Source organism: Ruditapes philippinarum, unplaced genomic scaffold (genome assembly GCF_026571515.1).
Source record: "Ruditapes philippinarum isolate M1 unplaced genomic scaffold, ASM2657151v2 ctg3564_1_1_1_1, whole genome shotgun sequence".
NCBI lineage: Eukaryota > Metazoa > Mollusca > Bivalvia > Venerida > Veneridae > Ruditapes > Ruditapes philippinarum.
In genome coordinates, this window is record NW_026861453.1 from 54,137 (window position 1) to 73,064 (window position 18,928).

The 18,928-nt window shown below is 30.1% G+C and overlaps 1 protein-coding gene across 1 annotated transcript in view; it reads right to left on the minus strand.

The window, feature by feature from the left end:
* The window catches only part of LOC132715653 (adipokinetic hormone/corazonin-related peptide receptor variant I-like), a 29,792-nt gene extending 22,759 nt beyond the window's left edge, over nt 1-7,033 (minus strand). The window contains exon 1 of the mRNA XM_060698689.1: nt 5,988-7,033. Within this exon, the coding sequence (XP_060554672.1) occupies nt 5,988-6,557 (570 nt within the window). The 5' untranslated portion in view covers nt 6,558-7,033. The remainder of the gene's footprint in view (nt 1-5,987) is intronic.
* Nucleotides 7,034-18,928: the final 11,895 nt, after the last annotated feature.

The following is an 18,928-nucleotide window of genomic DNA, read 5'->3' on the forward strand; positions in this document are numbered from 1 at the left end:
TGTTAATTATTGCAATAACTGATTCAAATTTTATAACTGACACTGAAATCTCACCTGATACCTTTATATGTACCAGGTATAATATTCTGGCCGAGGAAATGAACTTTCTATCTGCTTATACTCATTTAATTAAATTTGTATGACTGAGGTAGATTTAAAACTTTTAATAAAGCTTTATAGTTTTATCACTCACAATACCTTTGAATCTTTCATCCATATTAAGCTTCTTTACGTCGTGAGAACTGATAACTATCAAAAATGATGATCTTGTTAATTGAAACATGGCGTTCTATATTCTTAATGAAGAAATAATATACATGATATATTTTATAAAATCTATAACCTTTCAATTCTTAGTTTCGTTTTTTTTAAATTAACCAAGTAATGCCTTATTGACACGGAAAATGAAAATAATTTTAATAGTTTACTTTTCCCTAAAAGTGATCCTTGATCATACAGCCAATGTTTCGTGATTAAATCATTTTGTTTTTTCTAGTTAACTTTGTCATAGCCCATTCTTTAAAGTGTATAAAGCTATTTCTATATGCTGCAAGAAATGTTATTTGAATTAAAAAAAACGAATGCTTATTAAGTTCCTTTATAATAGAAATATGTCCGTATATTTCCTTCAGAGCAAATGGCTCATGCCTGAGATCAATATTGAATAGTTAAAACACAGCAAATAGCATCCCTAAAAAAAGTCCAAAACGTTAAAATTGAAAATTTTCCAGTCTAGGTTTAACCTTTCTTAAAATGACAGCATTATATTTTGTTGTGGAACATTTACATACAATTTCCTTGTGTGTTCATTAGATCTATCTTTTTACCCTTTATGTTACTATCAAAACATGTTTGAAATACTTCGATTTAATTCATTTGAATATTAAAATGCTTTTGTGAAAATACATGTATATTTCTGTAAATAATAGAAAAACAACAATGACAATGAAATAGCGTCATTATCTAGTCTTACAAACAATCATAAAGTGTTGAAAGGTTACATCAAAACCTCACCTAACATCATGGTAATTCAGGGAAGTGTCTGACGCGACATATCAGATATAATATAATGTTGTTACAGTTTAAGTGTCGCTATTTTACATACATTTTTAAAACGATACTTATGAATAAAACATTACATGTCAAAAGTGTAGAGAATGTGACCACGGCAAAGTCAATAACTGTGCTCTCAGAGGTTGAAAATGTATGTTATCAGCGTTATTTAATATCGGGTCTTTCGCTGACATTAATTCTCACGTACCAATCCCATCGTCATACTTTACACATAAGACATTTGTTAAAAGCTTGACCCATGAAAATAATAATATAGAATAGTGCATTGATCTGAACCATGCGTTTTATCTCATGTACGGATTTAAGCGATTGTCACACTTGATATATAATTTATATAATTCGATATTTAGTTTACTCAATTGATTTTTCTACAATGAATATAAGATTATTTAAGCTGAATAGAATGTATTGATTTAAAAGTAGGATACCAGTCAATAATAACGGACACTAAATACATCAAAAGTTGTTTTCTAATGTAAGGAATATACGATGATGCCAAATACAATGGAGTGAGGCTAAAAAAAGGATTGGAGCACCACACTAAATACCGTAGTCCGGTATTTACCTGACAAGGCGCTTGAATAATAAAATGCTGAAATCTTGGTTTTTCACCAAAGAGGATGAACTTTAAAAGGTCTAATTCATCTTTTTACACCGATTTATGTATGATAATGAATGGAAAGTATAAAAATCGGCGAAAAAAGATATTTGTCTATTTTGTGATCATGATTTCTGCAAGCGCCTATAGGTATTGCTCCAATCCTGTATTGAGTTAAATCCAATACAATGGTGCACAAGTCAATCAGAGAATGAGTCACCTTAAAATAGCTTGTTGCAAGAAGTTACCCAATAACAACATTTTCTGATGACTACCTATGTATATATATATTGTCTTTACGTTTCCAAACAATTGAACCATTTCTGAAATAATTTAACTCTTACTGAACGTCATACAGCCAATATCTAAACCAAAGGAATTTTTAGATATAAGTAATGCATCGCATTATCACATCAAAACAAAATGTTTGAATGTGGTGAAAGTAGTGGTAGTTTTCACTCCAGATCACGGCAGTTAGCCACATTGAATTTACCAGAGCACAGTTCAGCCACTGCATATTGGAATATTACTTCTCTTCATCCATGTTCAGTAATTTGTAATAAACATGGATACCTAATTGGCAATACGTTGTATCATAAATAAAAAAGTAGCAAAATATAAAAAATAGCATAATATCAAAATAAAATATATAATTTGTTTTGTCATTTTCATCAATTGTTCCTTACTTATTTTAATTCTTTCATCTTTTGAAGTCCTTAATCTTCTAAAAAATAAAGGTGTCTTAATGACTTTCTATAGACTAAAAGCAAAGAATTCCTTTTGAATAATTCGAAACATAATCTGAACTAAATTACTTGATTTGATGGGTTTATTCAATATTAACTCAACCACATGACTTAACACTTATTCAAAATCAATGTAATCATAAAACAGATTCTAGAATTTAAGAATTTAAGTACATAGTTATAACTGTTCAATAATATCGAACAAATCTATTATTTCCAGGTTGTTTTTTTTTTGTAACATAACATAACATAACATAATCTTTATTTCTCTCAATACATGTATACATGCAAATATGAGGAATTTACAATAAATGATATAATCATACGAGGCTCATAAAAGGTGACAAACAAAACATGCAAATCAATAATTACAAAATTAGAACTAATGTAATATAAATAACACAAGTATTTTCAGTGAATAGTTAAGTTCTTATTTTTTGAATAATACATTTAACAAATTTACACAATTTGAGAAATTCAGATTTGTTTTTAGTACACATAAGATTTTCTAGTTTAAAAATGTTTGGTCGTTGATTATATACTTTTTTCAAAAATTGTTTTCTTTCTTCGTTGAATTGACAACATTCTTTATCTTTATTTCTCTCAATACATGTATACATGCAAATATGTGGAATTTACAATAAATGATATAATCATACGAGGCTCATATAAGGTGACAAACAAAACATGCAAAAAAATAATTACAAAATTAGAACTAATGTAATATAAATAACACAAGTATTTTCAGTGAATAGTTAAGTTCTTATTTTTTGAATAATACATTTAACAAATTTACACAATTTGAGAAATTCAGATTTGTTTTTAGTACACATAAGATTTTCTAGTTTAAAAATGTTTGGTCGTTGATTATATACTTTTTTCAAAAATTGTTTTCTTTCTTCGTTGAATTGACAACATTCAAGTAAATAATGAAATTCGTCGCCAGTTTTATTTTGACAATTAGAACAAAATCTTTGGTTAATTGGAGTACTGGACCAATTTCCCGTTTCTATAGGAAATCGATGATTTCTTGTTCGAAATTTAATAAAAAAGTACAGTAATGAACTATCTAAATTTGCCAAGTACGATTCAAATCCAAAAGTTGTCTTAATTATTCTATAAAACAAACTGTTACTCGAATTTTCAATTTTAGAATACCACTCATTTAAAAAAAGATCTTTTAACTTTTGTTTAACAGAAAGTTTGAGCCACCCAGAGTTTGTAAATGTATTGTCGAATCACACTTGTGGTAGACCACATTTGATTAAAATAGTTTTGACATTAAAAAACCATGGAAATTTCTTTTTAAGCAAATTATCACTTAAACCAGCTGTTGAGTGTAGTAAGTTATTATAGACAAGAATTGACAATTTATTATTAGCGTTAACACCGTCTTTATTACATAATTTTGACCAGAATGATATTATCCTTTCTTCGATGTCAATAGCTAGAGGCAAACAAACGGTTTCTCCATAAACAAAATAATTTGCTGTTGACTTTTTTAATTTAAGAATAATTTTTTAAAACCTTAGTTGAACTCGCTCAATAATGTCGAGATTACCATATCCCCAAATTTCTACACCGTACAGTAAAATCGGCTTAATTGTTTTATTAAATAATTCAATTTGTAAATCTATTGGAAGATTGAGACGATTAGAATTTTTTACCAAACTATACATGGCTCTTGTAGCTTGGCTTGCAATATGTTTTTTACATTTTAGAAAAGAACCTGTTTTACTAAAATAAATTCCAAGATATTTGTATTCATTTCTACCTCGATAGGTTCGTTTTTAAAAGTAAAATTATACATTTGTTGTCTACCTTTAGAAAAAACTACGATTTTTGTCTTTGACGTATTAACCTTAAGTTTCCAATTATCACAGTATTGTTCATATATATTTAATGCTTTTTGTAAATCATCTGCTGTTTCTGATATTATTACCGTATCGTCAGCATAGAGTAATATAAATAATTTTAAAAGACAGAAAAGCTCATTTGTATTACTTCCATTTACCAATGTTTATTCCATGTACGTTACTAACATTTAAAAAATACGATTCTAGATCGTTTTAAAAATAATGAAAATAGCAATGGCGATAAATTTTCTCCTTGACGTACACCTATATTACAAGGAAAAAAATTAGAAAAACAAGAATTTACCTTAACACATGACTTTATGTTACTGTACAAATTTTTAATGACCTGAAAACATTTTCCATTAATATTTGAGTTTATCAGTTTTTCCCATAAACCATTTCTCCAAACTGTGTCAAATGCTTGTTTAAGATCAATAAAGGAGCAAAAAAGCTTTTTTCCATTGTTATTAAGATAATGAATAATGTGTTGCAAAACAAATAAATGATCTGAAGTAGAAAATCCTTTCCTAAAACCTGCCTGTACATTGTTAATTATTTCATTAGATTCAACATAATCAGTTATTCTTTTATTTAAAATACATGTAAAAACTTTACCTAAACAACTTAACAAAGTTATAGGCCTATAATTTCCAGGGTCAGATGTGTCCCCTTTGTTTTTATATATTGGGTTGATTATACCAATAGTCCATAATTCAGGAATTATACCGGAATTTAATATTAGGTTAAAAAGTTTAACATATATTGTTTTCATTAATGGAAATGTTGCTTTAAGGTGTTCATTTACTACATTGTCATATCCACTGGCTTTATTATTTTTAAGGGTTTTGATTGCATACTCAATTTCATTGTCTGTGATTGGAACATTTATCTGTTCGTTACTTTCATTTACTTCATCAGAATTTGGTTCATCTATAATTTCATCACTTTCATCATTTTTAAAATTTACATTTTTAAAGAAATTATAAAGGTCAGTTAGGTCAGCCTCGCAATTTTGTTTTGTTTTTTTGTTTAAAATTTTCCAATAGTTTCGTGGGTCTTTACCTTTAAGATTTCGCAATTTACTTATACTTTCTTTTTCTCATTTTTATAAAATTGTTTTAACGTGCCTTTATATATTTTTGCGTTTTGTTTCAAGTTTTCCTTTGTGGTTTCGTTTTTTCTTAATTTATAAAGATGCTTTGCAGTGTGAAAATTTTTTCTAGCCTTTTTGCATTTTTGCAGTTTGTGTTGAAACTAATCTACTGATAATCTTTTTTTCCAAACGATTCTTTGTTTGGTCAGTAATTGTTAAAAATATAAAGTATTATCCTTCTGTTTAAATAAAGGAAATGCTTTTAAAATAATTCCTAAAACATGTTTACTTTAATTATTGCTTTTTTATAATTCTATCTACAAATAAAAGTTGCTGTTTATCAGATGTAAATCTATAGTATGAGATAAGTAAGCGACTCAAGCTTAAAGGATGAAAACATCCGTACATCAGTAATACAACCGGAAGTGAGTATAAAGCAATTAAACATTATAATTTGTTTAATTGCATATAGCCAAGCATTTATCTGATATTTGATGATTGCTTTTTAAGTTTTGGTCGGGACAAAAGCCATTCGGGATCAATGTTTCGGTAGAAAATCCTTTTTTAATTGCATGTATTTATAATAGATATATATGTTACAATAAATTCACAAGGTTTACCTGAGGTATACTAGCAACGATGCTGAATAACCATGCGAAGCCTAGCATAATCTTTCCTCTCTTATCGGAATCATTGAGGCTGAGCGGATAAAGAATCGCAAAGTAGCGATCTAGGCTTATAACAACCAGCACAAAAGACGATAAGTATAATCCAAACGCTCTAAAAAACATCAAAATTCTACAGGCAGCATCTCCAGCAAGCCACTCAACTGTTGCTTTCCAGACCACTTCAAGTGGCATCATGATAAACGTTACAATCATATCAGCCATCGCAAGATGCATGATAAACATGTTAACTCTAGATTTATCATTACGGTTCCTAAATAATGTTATAAATACAGTCAGGTTCCCTATCGCCGCTATAACGAAGAAACAGGAATATGCTGTTATTGATATCACATGTTGCACACCAAACTGCATTTCTTTTGGTAACTCCTCGGAGACCGGGAAATGATCCGAGGTCGAATTCGAACAATTAGTTTCGCAATAAGTCATGCTTTTGCTGATCTGGTGAAAAGGCACGTTTGGCGTGTTTTCCTCTAACGATTTGTTTAAAGTCACAAAATCCATTTTGAATTTATAACAGCTATTGTATTTACGACGTTTTTATACACCGTTTATAAAGTGCGCAAAGGCTGGCAATATGAATAATTATTGTTTATTTCAATATCATTCTGTATTAAACTTAATATGTCTCATTAATCTTCCTTTTTATTTTGTTTATTTTAACTAATCTTACAATTTTTTATATATTCCTCCAATAAACTATAACATCTCAATTGGATTCATTAATGATTTTCAAAAAAGATATCTACCGGAGATATGTATTTATACATTAAATAAAACAAGTTACGTCCACCTAATTACTGGCTTGAAGTCATTTATACATTCAGCATGTTTCAAGACCCGTTGCGGCAAGCGTTAGCTGATATTTCTCCTCACTGATTGGCTTTTCACAGAGCAAGAGTTTATAGCCTTTGTAATTTCCAATAAACTCTTCTCAGCAGTTCTTTGATCTGCCAAATCCTGCATTGCAATGAATAGTGTGATGTTTTTGTTTTACTTAACTATTGGACCACTGCAGATCATCTAATTTCCAACGTGTTAAGTATCACTTTAAAAACCGTGCAGTTATTTGATAGTATTTAAAAAGACAGTGCATTGATTGCGTTGATTTGTGCAGTTTTGGCATCACCTTACATGTGCTTACCTTGCCAAGCTGGATAAGTTGGATTAATACAAAACTAAGGAAAATTTAATCGATCATGTTCTTAAGTAAGGAACTTAGATTATAATCATATACTATTAAAAATATCTTTTTAAACATAGTTTTAATGGTAAACGAGTTAAGCAGATTAGTTGATTACCAATTTATTTTAGTTCGATTGTGTTGTAGCTCTAAGCTTAAATTACTACTATGACGTCATTCCTTTGTTCTGACAGTACTGTATTTTAATACAGTACAGGTAGGTGTCCAATATTAATGTGTTAGTCTAATATTAATCGTGTAACACATTAATTAATATTAGACAGCGTGCCGTGTCTTGAAAGAAGCTTGTATGGCCACAAGATTTTGTGGAAAATTCTTCAAATATTAAAAAAAACAAAAACCGATTAAGTTAAATGTAGCCTCTTATCTCAGAAGTTAACACGAAGAATGATGCAATATCTTTCCTTCGCCCATTACGCATTTTACATAGTTTTACGAAAATAAAAATTATACTTATTATCTGGTAACAAATTATTATTCCAAACCTCCTGATTTTCGATTTTCAAGCTCTTAACATCATATCACTGTTTACACTTCTTATAGCGGAGCGTCAGTTAGGATACGATTTTTATGGGATTGATTAATTTCTTGTATTGTCCGTTTTTTCTTTTTTAAATAAATGTTTACGTTAAGTTGATAATTATACTTGATTTGCTTTATTGTATGTACGTTATGTTTCAGTTAGGTAAGGGTAAGGGTCAGCTTTTCAAATGAATACAATAGAGAAAATAAATTCATCTATTTAACAGAGAAGTGGTTATGTTTGACTGCTTATATAAAGAAAAGAGTCCAGACTCCTGAGGTATGACAAATATCAATTAAAAATAAGAAAATATCATTTTGTTGCAGTGATAGTTGTTACAGTAGTAAAGTAAAAATATCATTTTAACACTAAATGGTCAGTATAAATCCTTCTTAAAAATCATAGATTGTTTCAGTCAATCATTTAAAATATCCGAGATTCAACACAAATTTGAAAACATTTCAGTTTTATTATTTCTTGTAAAAATCCCAAATGTAAATTGATGTATACTGTATGTGTGTAAGTCCAACATTTTGTGTAACTGGTATATTTTGTGTATACATTGTGTTCATGTACATAATTGGTCATATTTCAAAACACGGTCATTTCATGCTACGGTCATTTTGTTATTCAAGAGGCTACCTATAAGGTTTTTTGCAAGTAAGAAAATGATAATTGCTAAAACATTAATATTGTATATTTCTAGCACAAAAATACATTATTTCTAAGTTTTCGATAGATAACATGATATTTGATAGTAAAAGTAGTAATTCAAGTAAGATATAAGCCCCAAACTGACCAATAAGTAAAATATTGAATTCCCTTCGGCGCTACGCGCCTCATGAAATTCAATATTTTACACATTGGACAGTTTTCGGCTTATATCTATTACTTATTGAAACACTCCCGAACCAACCATTACTAAGCAATAAAAGTGTAAAGTTTCTTGCTCATGGAATCAACGACTGGCCCGTGACGGGGTTTGAACCCATGCGACCAGCACCTAAGGTTGTCCGGCGCATTAACGTTACCACTCGGCCACGCCGCAACTTATACAGTTAAGATGAATAACAATGTTAAATTGAACGCAATCCTCACCTCAAGTACAATACCCAGAAAGTTTTCTTGCAATTAAAAAGGTCCTATACAATTTTCAGCGACATGTGTTTTGTTAATTATGAAGAAGACTGATATTGTTTTCATTATCAATTCACTTCAAAATATTAACTTTGAACGCATTCCTTTTTTGCATTTAAGTGGGGACTTCATTATTATGCCAATTTCATATCATATTATTAAGGTAAATTCACAAACATAATGAAATAAACTAATATAAGTGGAAGCGAAGAAATATTTTTGACAATAAAATCATAATTTTGGCATATAACACGTACCAATCAGTACATCAGTATCATTAATATAACAACAAAATGCAATTTCCTAAGGCATGCATATTTCAATTTGCCACATTGCGATCTTCATTGCTGCAAATGCCATTTGAAACTTTTTGCTTGATATTATTGTTAGGTAACAACTGTATTATAAGTTTGTACTGAAGAAAAAATACTAAATATTATATAAAGATGAAGTTATAAAAACTGATATTATTCAACGAGCAACAGAAGTATATCAAACAAGATAATAAAACACTAATTGAAAATGAATACCTTGGCTTCATTTTCTAGAAAATTAAGTTGAAACGGTTTCACTTGGTAATCAAATTTATCCTAAAAAGCATAGTGCATACTTGCATAAAAGCAAGATCTTAAACGATAACTTACTTTTGTTGATTCATATTTTTTACCTGTTTGTTCTTATCATTTATCAAGATGTTGAATACTCATTAAACTCTACTTATATAACTAACTGTTGTATATTATATGCTTTGCAGTTGAAAGTGAAATAATATTTGATTCTTTTTACAGTGACAGTTCATTTGATTATTTTTACTTTATCGTGACTATATTTGAATGCGGATGAAAATATTACTTCATACAAAATAAAATTATCAACAGGAATAACTTTCGTCGTATGTTATGTTTGCTTCTTTAGGAGAAGCAAGTAAATATCTGCATGTATTGTGTAAAAAGATCGTAAAATTTTACAGAATTAAACTGAAACAATGGTACGGTTACGTAATGATGTGATGACATCATGAAGAAGAACGCATTACGTTTCGCGATAAAACAAGTAAAAATCAAAATCACTAAAAATGCTTGAAATAGATAGAAAATCTATTTCACTTGTGAACACCAACTATTTTTTTTTTAACTTTTGGCTACGCCACTCGTGATAATATTGCATCTGATGTCCACTAAGTGAAATATATTTCGATCTTCCATAAAAAAATATCCTTTATTTATTTATTTATTCATTTGTACACAATTGTATTTTCACATTGATCAATCAACGCCAGAAATAAATTCTAATTTGTTAATTTGAAAGAAACGTGCAACTAATGACAAACTAATCTCATGCATACTATTTCGTCCGTAAAAATTCGCTAGATATAAATGGTGCCGTCTGTACCACTGTACTAAAATAGTAAACAAATAGTCTGAACAATCTTGTCGGCATTTAAAGACACATTGTAATGAATTGGTCATTGTGTAACTACAAAAAGTTTTCTATAAAATGAGATTGGATATCTAAAACCTAATCTGCATTTCTAGTACCTAATTAACAAAAGTGACATAGTTTGCCCTTCAAAAAAATCACATATAGCTTCGTACCCTTTAAATGTGCTTTTATGGTAATCAGTTTTCTAATTCTAATGACACAGTCTTTATATTTCTTCAAGTAATTTTAGTCTATGACAAAGAATATCTCACCACGGTAAATTTATGCTCTTTGAGTACTTGTCGTCTTTCTACAAAGCTATTCAGGTTTAAATAATGTCATTTGATCAATTTTCCCATTCCTTAAAGTATTGTATAAAGTGGTTAATTTTGCGACGAGGAAATATTTGCAATTTTTACCGATTTAAAATTTTCGCAAATATATGATCGCGCATTTTTTTTTCTTTTTCGGCAAACTTTCTTGAAACATGTTCTCATAAAGCAACATGCATGAATAAGTTTGACTGTTCAGGTACTGAGATTGATTTTTTTATTGCTTGTTTGTTTATTTTTGGTCTTAATAAATCACAAATGTTTTAATGAAACAATATAATATTATGTGAAAACAACACTCATATAACAAAAGAATGTTTCAAAATATGACAAAGAAATGTGTGAGCAGGTCCTTAATCAAACTAATGATGTATATTTTAAACAATTATATAATAACAAAGGTATTAAACAATTTAATAGAACGATTACAATAACGACATATTCTTTACTCACACCTGCTTAGATAATGATATCACAACTCAAGAAATATATTTTGCACAAATTTCTACACACAAAAAGTCCATTTTTTGACATTTGCAATTTTTTGTGACGCATAAGTATCCACTTGTACAGTAATTGTTAATCTGTTTATCGCGTTTAATATTGTTTATCATATATTGCTTCTGTGAAACTTACTTAAAGATAACGCTAGACTAAAGTGTACTACCTACAAGTATTAAATGAACATGCACATTCTTGAAATTATGTCCAATTGCGTATTTCAAAGCACAAAAGATTTGCTTGATATTGTAACAGCTTCAAATTCTTTAATGTTAACGCTATAAATAGCTTTAATTAGGAAAACCGTAAACATAAATGGAGGCACGATAAGCTGTTTATTAAGATACAAGAACTCATGTGATAGTTTATCTACGAAAGTCCATTAAAACAGACATTTTATAATTTTAATCTTATCGCTATGAATGTAGTTTTGCTTTGATCTATTTCTTTTAATTTATTCCATTACGAAAATAAAAGATAGCATACAATAAACAAAAAATACCTCCAAAGTAACAACTAAGATCAAGTTGTTAGTATAACAATATTTGAATGGTAGGACGTAAGATATCCGTTCTATGTAAAATCTATTATGAAATTATTTTACTTGTTATTTAAAACGGATTGATATTATTGTTTATTGGAAAATATATTATTTAAAGGATGGAATAAAAAATAAATCATCATTTTGAGCTTGTATGTGTTTTTTGTGTAATGGTGCCTTATTCCTGTAATTATTATCTTTTTCCCCGGCTATTTATTGGTTAATGCTGATTAATGGTTAAAGATTGTGAAGTGCTACTTTATTGTTGTTGTGTATGTGTGTTTGTTGTACTTGTTTTCTTTGAACTTGACAAGCCTGTTTGGATTATTCTAGTATTCATGCATAAGATCAGTCTAATCGCCAGTCTAACTTGTAGATAGCTGTTTGGGACACACAGCCGTTAACAATTATGTTGTCAACGCAAAAACAAAGGCTACAGCAAAATAAATGTTTTTTAAGCTCTATTTTGAAGTATTTGTCTATTGCATGTTTTTCTTAAACATTTTATGCACATTATGTAAAACACCATTTTCTTTTAAGAGCACCATTCTACAATCAAGAAGGAAAAGTAAAATACTGTTTGTGATATTGATGATTAATATTACGATATAACAGATTGATATCAAACAGTAGTCACGCAATCAAACAATAAATACTAGCTTTAAAAGCCTGGAAATACATTATGAATATTCAGACATAATGTGATATTAGCTTTTCCTAATTTCTTGCATATCAGACATGATTATCTACCATTTTGACCGGTGCTAGAAAACCCTGTCTTACACCCCATCCCCCAAATAAGACAAGTCTCGTGCTTTACAAGACGTCATTTCGGACTACTTTCGGGACTACTTTCAATTGCAAATGTTAAGTTCACACGAGAACATATTTATATTGAATAATAAAGAATATAAACATGATTCTTTGTTTGTTTTCTTGTTTCATTGCAATAAAAGTTCAAAACAAAATAAATTACTTAAAACGTAAATAATAATTGTTTACCTATTAACATCATTTCCGGTACAGTAGCGTTTCATTGTATACAAACAAATGAATGTTTACAAACATGTCATCAATGAAATATTTCAATATTGGAGACACAGCTCAAGTTGGGTCAAATGGGGAAAAAGGAAAAATCATTGACATAATAAAACCTTTAGGAATTTATAGCATGTACAAAGTTCATATGTTTTTCAGAGGTGATATCAAAACTGCTGCCAAACACGAACTTGTAAAAGAAATTCCAGATTTTGACTTTCAAGACCTTTATGATTGTAATATCCTTCATGAGATTCAGATTTCCCAAACTTTGCCACTGTTAGCTACAACAAATGCATGTTCTTCCATTTCTTATGAAAACATTCCAATATTAATTTCTGTAATTCCTACAACTAGTTTTTCATCTGTCAGTTAACTTCTCCATCCAGAATATAATTCAATGTATGAAAAGCCTCCAACAAACGGTATGAATCTCCCTGTTCAATTGCCATATGACAAGGAAAATAGATTTGCACCTCTTAATGTTGATGCTAAGTCATTTAGAGATTTGCAAAAGAATAAGAGAACTGAAATGAAAACTCGCTCTAATAATGCACTAGTGCAGTCATTTCTTAGTTCCAAAGGTTAAAACAGGCAAGTTGAACAAAGTCCACCAACTGAATTAGATAATTATCTCCAGGAGTTCGATATAAGAGTCCGGCAGAAGAATAGTGACGAATATGAGCAAACCACAATAAGAGGCATGATTGGAAGTCTTGACAGGTTGGTACATTGTATCTTTATTTCCGTAACAAGCTGTGCTCTTTTGCTGTAAAAATTAAAAGAAAAATATTTAAAGTGCATTTATGGTTATCCGCACCTAAAATAGTACGAATGTGAACAAGATCACCCATTTATAACCAATTTCAAGGATATTTAGGCCAAAAGTAGCTTCTAGAGTAGTACATAGATATACATTTAGCTGCATGTTAAGTGATGACAATGTTTTTCCCATAACATTTTGACCTAGTTTTTAAACCCCAAGTGAGTTATATTTAAACTTGACCTAGAAATAACCAAAACAACATTTATAACTAATATCAGGATATTTGGGCCAAAACAGTAGCCTGTAAAAAGTAAACAAGGATTTTAATTTTGGCTGTGCGACCAAGTTTTATGCCCAAAATAAACAATATTCAAACTTGAGCAAGAAATCATCTAAACAACTTTTTGTCCAATTTCCAGGACATTCAGACTGAACAATTGCTTTGAGTTATAACGTTTTTCTATATTTGAGCTGTGTGACTTCCTTTTGACCCAAAATGACCCATATTAAAACTTGGCCTAGTAATCATCCAAATCAACCTATCTGCCCTATTTTCAAATTACAATTACAATTCAACATGTGTAGTTTACCAAAGAGCATGTTATTAATATGATTATCACTTAAAGCTACATGCCTCTTGATGAGCGAAAATATTTCAATAAAATCAAACTTGAGAAAAATGTACTAAGATTTGAGGACAAGTAAAATATATTCAAGATTCAAGTTATTATTTACATGTTATATGTGATTAATAACTGATTTATCAGACTTTATAACATTATTCCTACATGTGTTACTAATGCAGTAAGGGCTATTTTTTGCATATTCTGTCGTCTTAATCTTAATTCTACTGACAATTGAACTCTAAGAAGTAAGGGAAAAGACTTGAAAAGCAAAGCGAAAGGTAACAAAGATAATGCAGCCGACTCATTAAGTGATGATGAACTTGAAAGACTGTATGTGACGGGACAATTTGTCTTTGTCTTTTGCGTGTTTTCTTTTAATTCCTTATAAGTTACAAATCATTTATCATTTTAGTGATTAACCTGTCCGTGTCTTGTCCTGTTTTGTTGGGTTCGCCTGGGCTCCTTGCCACTGGTTCTTGTTGCGGGGTCGTGTGGGGGTTGCGTTCATTGAACGCCGCTTTGCCTTGTTGATCTTGTTTATCATATTTTTTAGTAATTTACGTTGGTTATTATTGCCATTGATAACGTATAAATTGTTTCTTTAGGGATTTTTTCACTAATTAATAATTTAAACACATTTTCAAAATTTTCATGAAAATTAGCATGAATGTGGAAGCATGCTGCTTTAGTAGTAGACCAAATTAAGTTGCATAGGTGAGCTAAAAGGACATAAGTAACAAAATTTACCTAATTATTTTATCAAATAATGTTTTCTTATAGACAATTACAAGAACATCATTATGGGACTTCTGTTGTCAGGGGAAAAGAGTTTCTACTGACAATGGAAACTCTAAGAAGTAAGGGAAAAGACTTGAAAAGGAAAGGGAAAGGCAACAAAGAAAATTCAGCAGACTCATTAAGTGATGATGAACTCGAAAGACTGTATGAGACGGGAAAATTTGGGAATCACTGTCCAGATTCACTAATAAATAGACTGTGGTATAACAACACCTTGCACTTTGGCATAAGAGGTGGAGGAACAGAACATATGCAAGCACAATATCCCTTGTTTCTCTTTCTATAACAAAATAAATTTTAAGATTTCTGACCGATCCGCTGGTGTTTGATTCTTTTTTTTTTGTTGTAAATATTGTTTTTCTAAATACTAAAAAGAAACTACGAAAAAGTAATATTTACTCTTACTTTCTTATAGAAATGAATACTATTGTTTACAAATTCATTTATAGACAAAACAATCATCATAAGTATACTTTCACTTACAATATATTTGATATGAAAACACTATTTACCTTTTGCTTTCATGATTTAATGCGTTTAGGCAACTGATGTGGGGAGATGTCAAGCTATGCGTTGACAACACAACAAAAACCGAATTCCTTTAATTCGATGAGAGACAGACAAAAACCAGGATTTGTGTGGATCCATCAAGTATCCGCAAGCAGAGACCCAGGATGTATGCAACTGGGGGTGACAGGTGTCCTGAAACAACATACAAAATATATAGTGATAAGAGACCTAATGATTTCTCTGGTATAACATTATTTCAAATGATCAGATCTAATAAATATTAAAAATAAATCTTAACAAATTTATTCTGTTTTATTTGAGTATTTTGATATCAACAAAATGTACACAATTATTTGGATCATAAAATGTATTTTTATGTATTTATCTATTGACCCGTGTTCAGTCAAAAGAGCAGTGCTCAGCAAAATATCCTAGTTATAAAAGTTTCAAATTTGAAATTATTTTGGAAGAACACTGGTTTACATAACAAATTTATACACATACTGTATTTGAACAGTGGAATTTCCCTTTTCCAGTTTGGTTAAAGCATATATTTAAGCCATTCAAAGACCCTGTGACATTGACCTTTGGTCATCGCCTACTTATGACCAGTCAATATGTGAAATAAAAAGACTTTGTGAAGAATACTGTTCAAAATAATAAGCAAAAATCATTCTGACATTTAAGGCCCCTGACCTTGAAGTTTGACCTAGTGACCCGAAAATTGATAGAGGTCATCTACTAGTTATGACCAATCACTATGTGAAATATGACAACTTTGGGTGAATATTTTTCAAGATAATCAGCGGAAACCATTTTGGCATTTAAGGCTCATGTGACCTTGACCTTTGACCTAGTGATCCCAAAGTCAATAGGGAAAATCAATTAGTTATGTCCAATCACTGAGTGAAAAATGAAACTTTGTATTGAATAGTTTTCAAGATAATCAGCGGAAGCTATGTGGTCTAGTGACGGAGAGACCGACTGACAGACAGACAGATAGACAGATAGAACGACATTAGCAAAACAATATACCCCCTCTTCTCCGAATGAGGGCATAGAAATACAGATACACAGATCCAAATACACAGGTACAGATGCAGACATACACAGATATACAAATACAGATACACATATACAGATACACAGATACAGGCATACATACAGGCATACATATATAGATACACAAATACAGATACACAGCGGCAATTGAATTTTACTACAGATGTCAGAAAACAGACATACAGTATGTTATTTCGAAGAAAGTCTTATTACAGAGTTTTGTATTTGGGTTCATTGTCAAGTCAAACATAGACAAAATAAATTATTTTTACTTTTTATGTAATAAGTTAATAAATACAAATATAATACAAATATATAACAAGATGATTTAACTAATAGACGCTGGGCTAGTATAACCTCCCTTACCCCCCCCCCCTGGGTATTTTTGTACACCTATATAGTATTGAAGCTTAGGGTATGTGCTATCGATTGGAACTTGTTGTTTAGCTGAAACGTTTACCATGAATCCAATAGAACAAGTTGATTATCTCCCCTTGAATCATATTTTTGCTATATATGTTTTATAAGATTTCTTTAGATATTTTCTCTATGACAGAGTAAGTTTGTGATCTAAACATTATTTTGAGTTGTAAATATATGTTTTATGTTTTATACACAAAGTTTTAAGTTTTAACATAAAAATAACATAATTAATGGTGTCCGCCATTTTAAAATGGCCGCCAATTATTCAACAGATAAACAATTCATAACAATATTAAATGTGTTTAAAATCATTTATACATAGTTTGATGTAATAATTAATTATATATGGTATGCTTAGTGAAACTAACTCTATTAGAATTTTAAATGGTCCACTCTTGAATATTATTTCAGTTTTATAGAGATATGAACCATAAATATTTGGGGTAGATTTGAGCTGCCTTTAAAGTTCGATAAGATACTTTTAATTGAATTTCATGCGAATATTGACTTTTAGTCCTCTCTAGAAAATTAATATACTCTTACTTATTTGAAAAAAAAACAATTTGAAAAGTAAGCAGTTGACTTCTCCGTTTCGTACTGTTTCTGTATATTCATATGACTATAATGAATTGTATAGATTACCCGCACCACAATGACTATTTGACAGAGGCTGCTTGTTGAGTTCCACCAAAGGAAACTGTTCTTACTCTTATTTTATTTAAAATGACTTAAGCCTTTTGTTGGTGTTTTTTTACATTTATAATTGAGATTAATGTATTATATTTCATTATCATAGTTACTCCCCTTTAAAAAACATTATAAAGTTACTTCCCCTTATTTCATTGCGCCATTAAAAAAAGCAGATAACATTATGCTTTATTATTAGTATGCTTTTCCCTTTTTTTCAATTGTTTTGGGGTGTTTTTTGGTTTAAAAAATCTTTATTGAAAGGGAAACACACCCATTTTTTGAGAGCTTTAAGACACTGATAAAATTTTTCGGACATTTTTTTTTTTTTTTGGTTTAAAAAAAATTTTTTCCGGGGTTTTTTGGAAAATTGGGGAAATTTGTTTTGAAGTACTCTTGCAAAATGCCCAATTTTACGCAGGGGACCCCCTCCCTTCCCTTTAAAAATTTAGAACAAAGCCGTTCTACACTTGTTAAAAAAAAAAACCCGATACACTTTTTAAATGCTTAATAAAAAATTTTTTTTTGTCAGAAAATCCTTTTTTCTCAGCCCAAAAACTCCCCGGCGATGCATAAAAGGGGTTGGATATTTGATTTGTACAATTTTTCCCAACTTTTAAGACCTTTTTTTTTTTTTTTAAAATTCTTTTTTCTTTAAAGTACGCCTACGGCGTAATGGCGTATGCCCGGTTACGCTACTGATTATACTTTACAAGAGGTATCAAGAGTTAAAGGAAGACGTCGGAAAATGTCACTTAGGGAAGACAGCACAGTTTTGAAGAGATTTATTGTTAAGATTTGGCTGGTTCTTCGTTTTATGAGAGCAACGAAGGAAAATGATTTTGACCTATACATACTAACATTATAAAATATGCTACAATTATTCTTTGCAAATGATCATCGAAACTATGCAAAATATCTATCTGTACATGTTCTTTTGTTGATAAATTGATTCAACACACGGGATCAAGAAAATTCTTCAAAATAACGGATTCAGTTTAAGCAGATCCAATGTGCCTGACTCCGGTAATGCTGTTAATATAACTATTGAGCAAATAATAAACAGACATGCAAAGTCTCGTAGAGGCATAATAGGATTCAGCAGAAACTTTGCTGCCTACTACAGATGGAGACAAACACAGCACTCGAGAGCCAGCTATGTTGAGGCAACATTCCGCATGGCCGGCATATCATCAGCGGATTTTTCTACACACATTGATACACAACCAGCAAATATAGCTGCATTTGAAAAAAAATGTTACGAAACTCAAAGAATCAACAACTAACTCTATGAATCCATTTGCA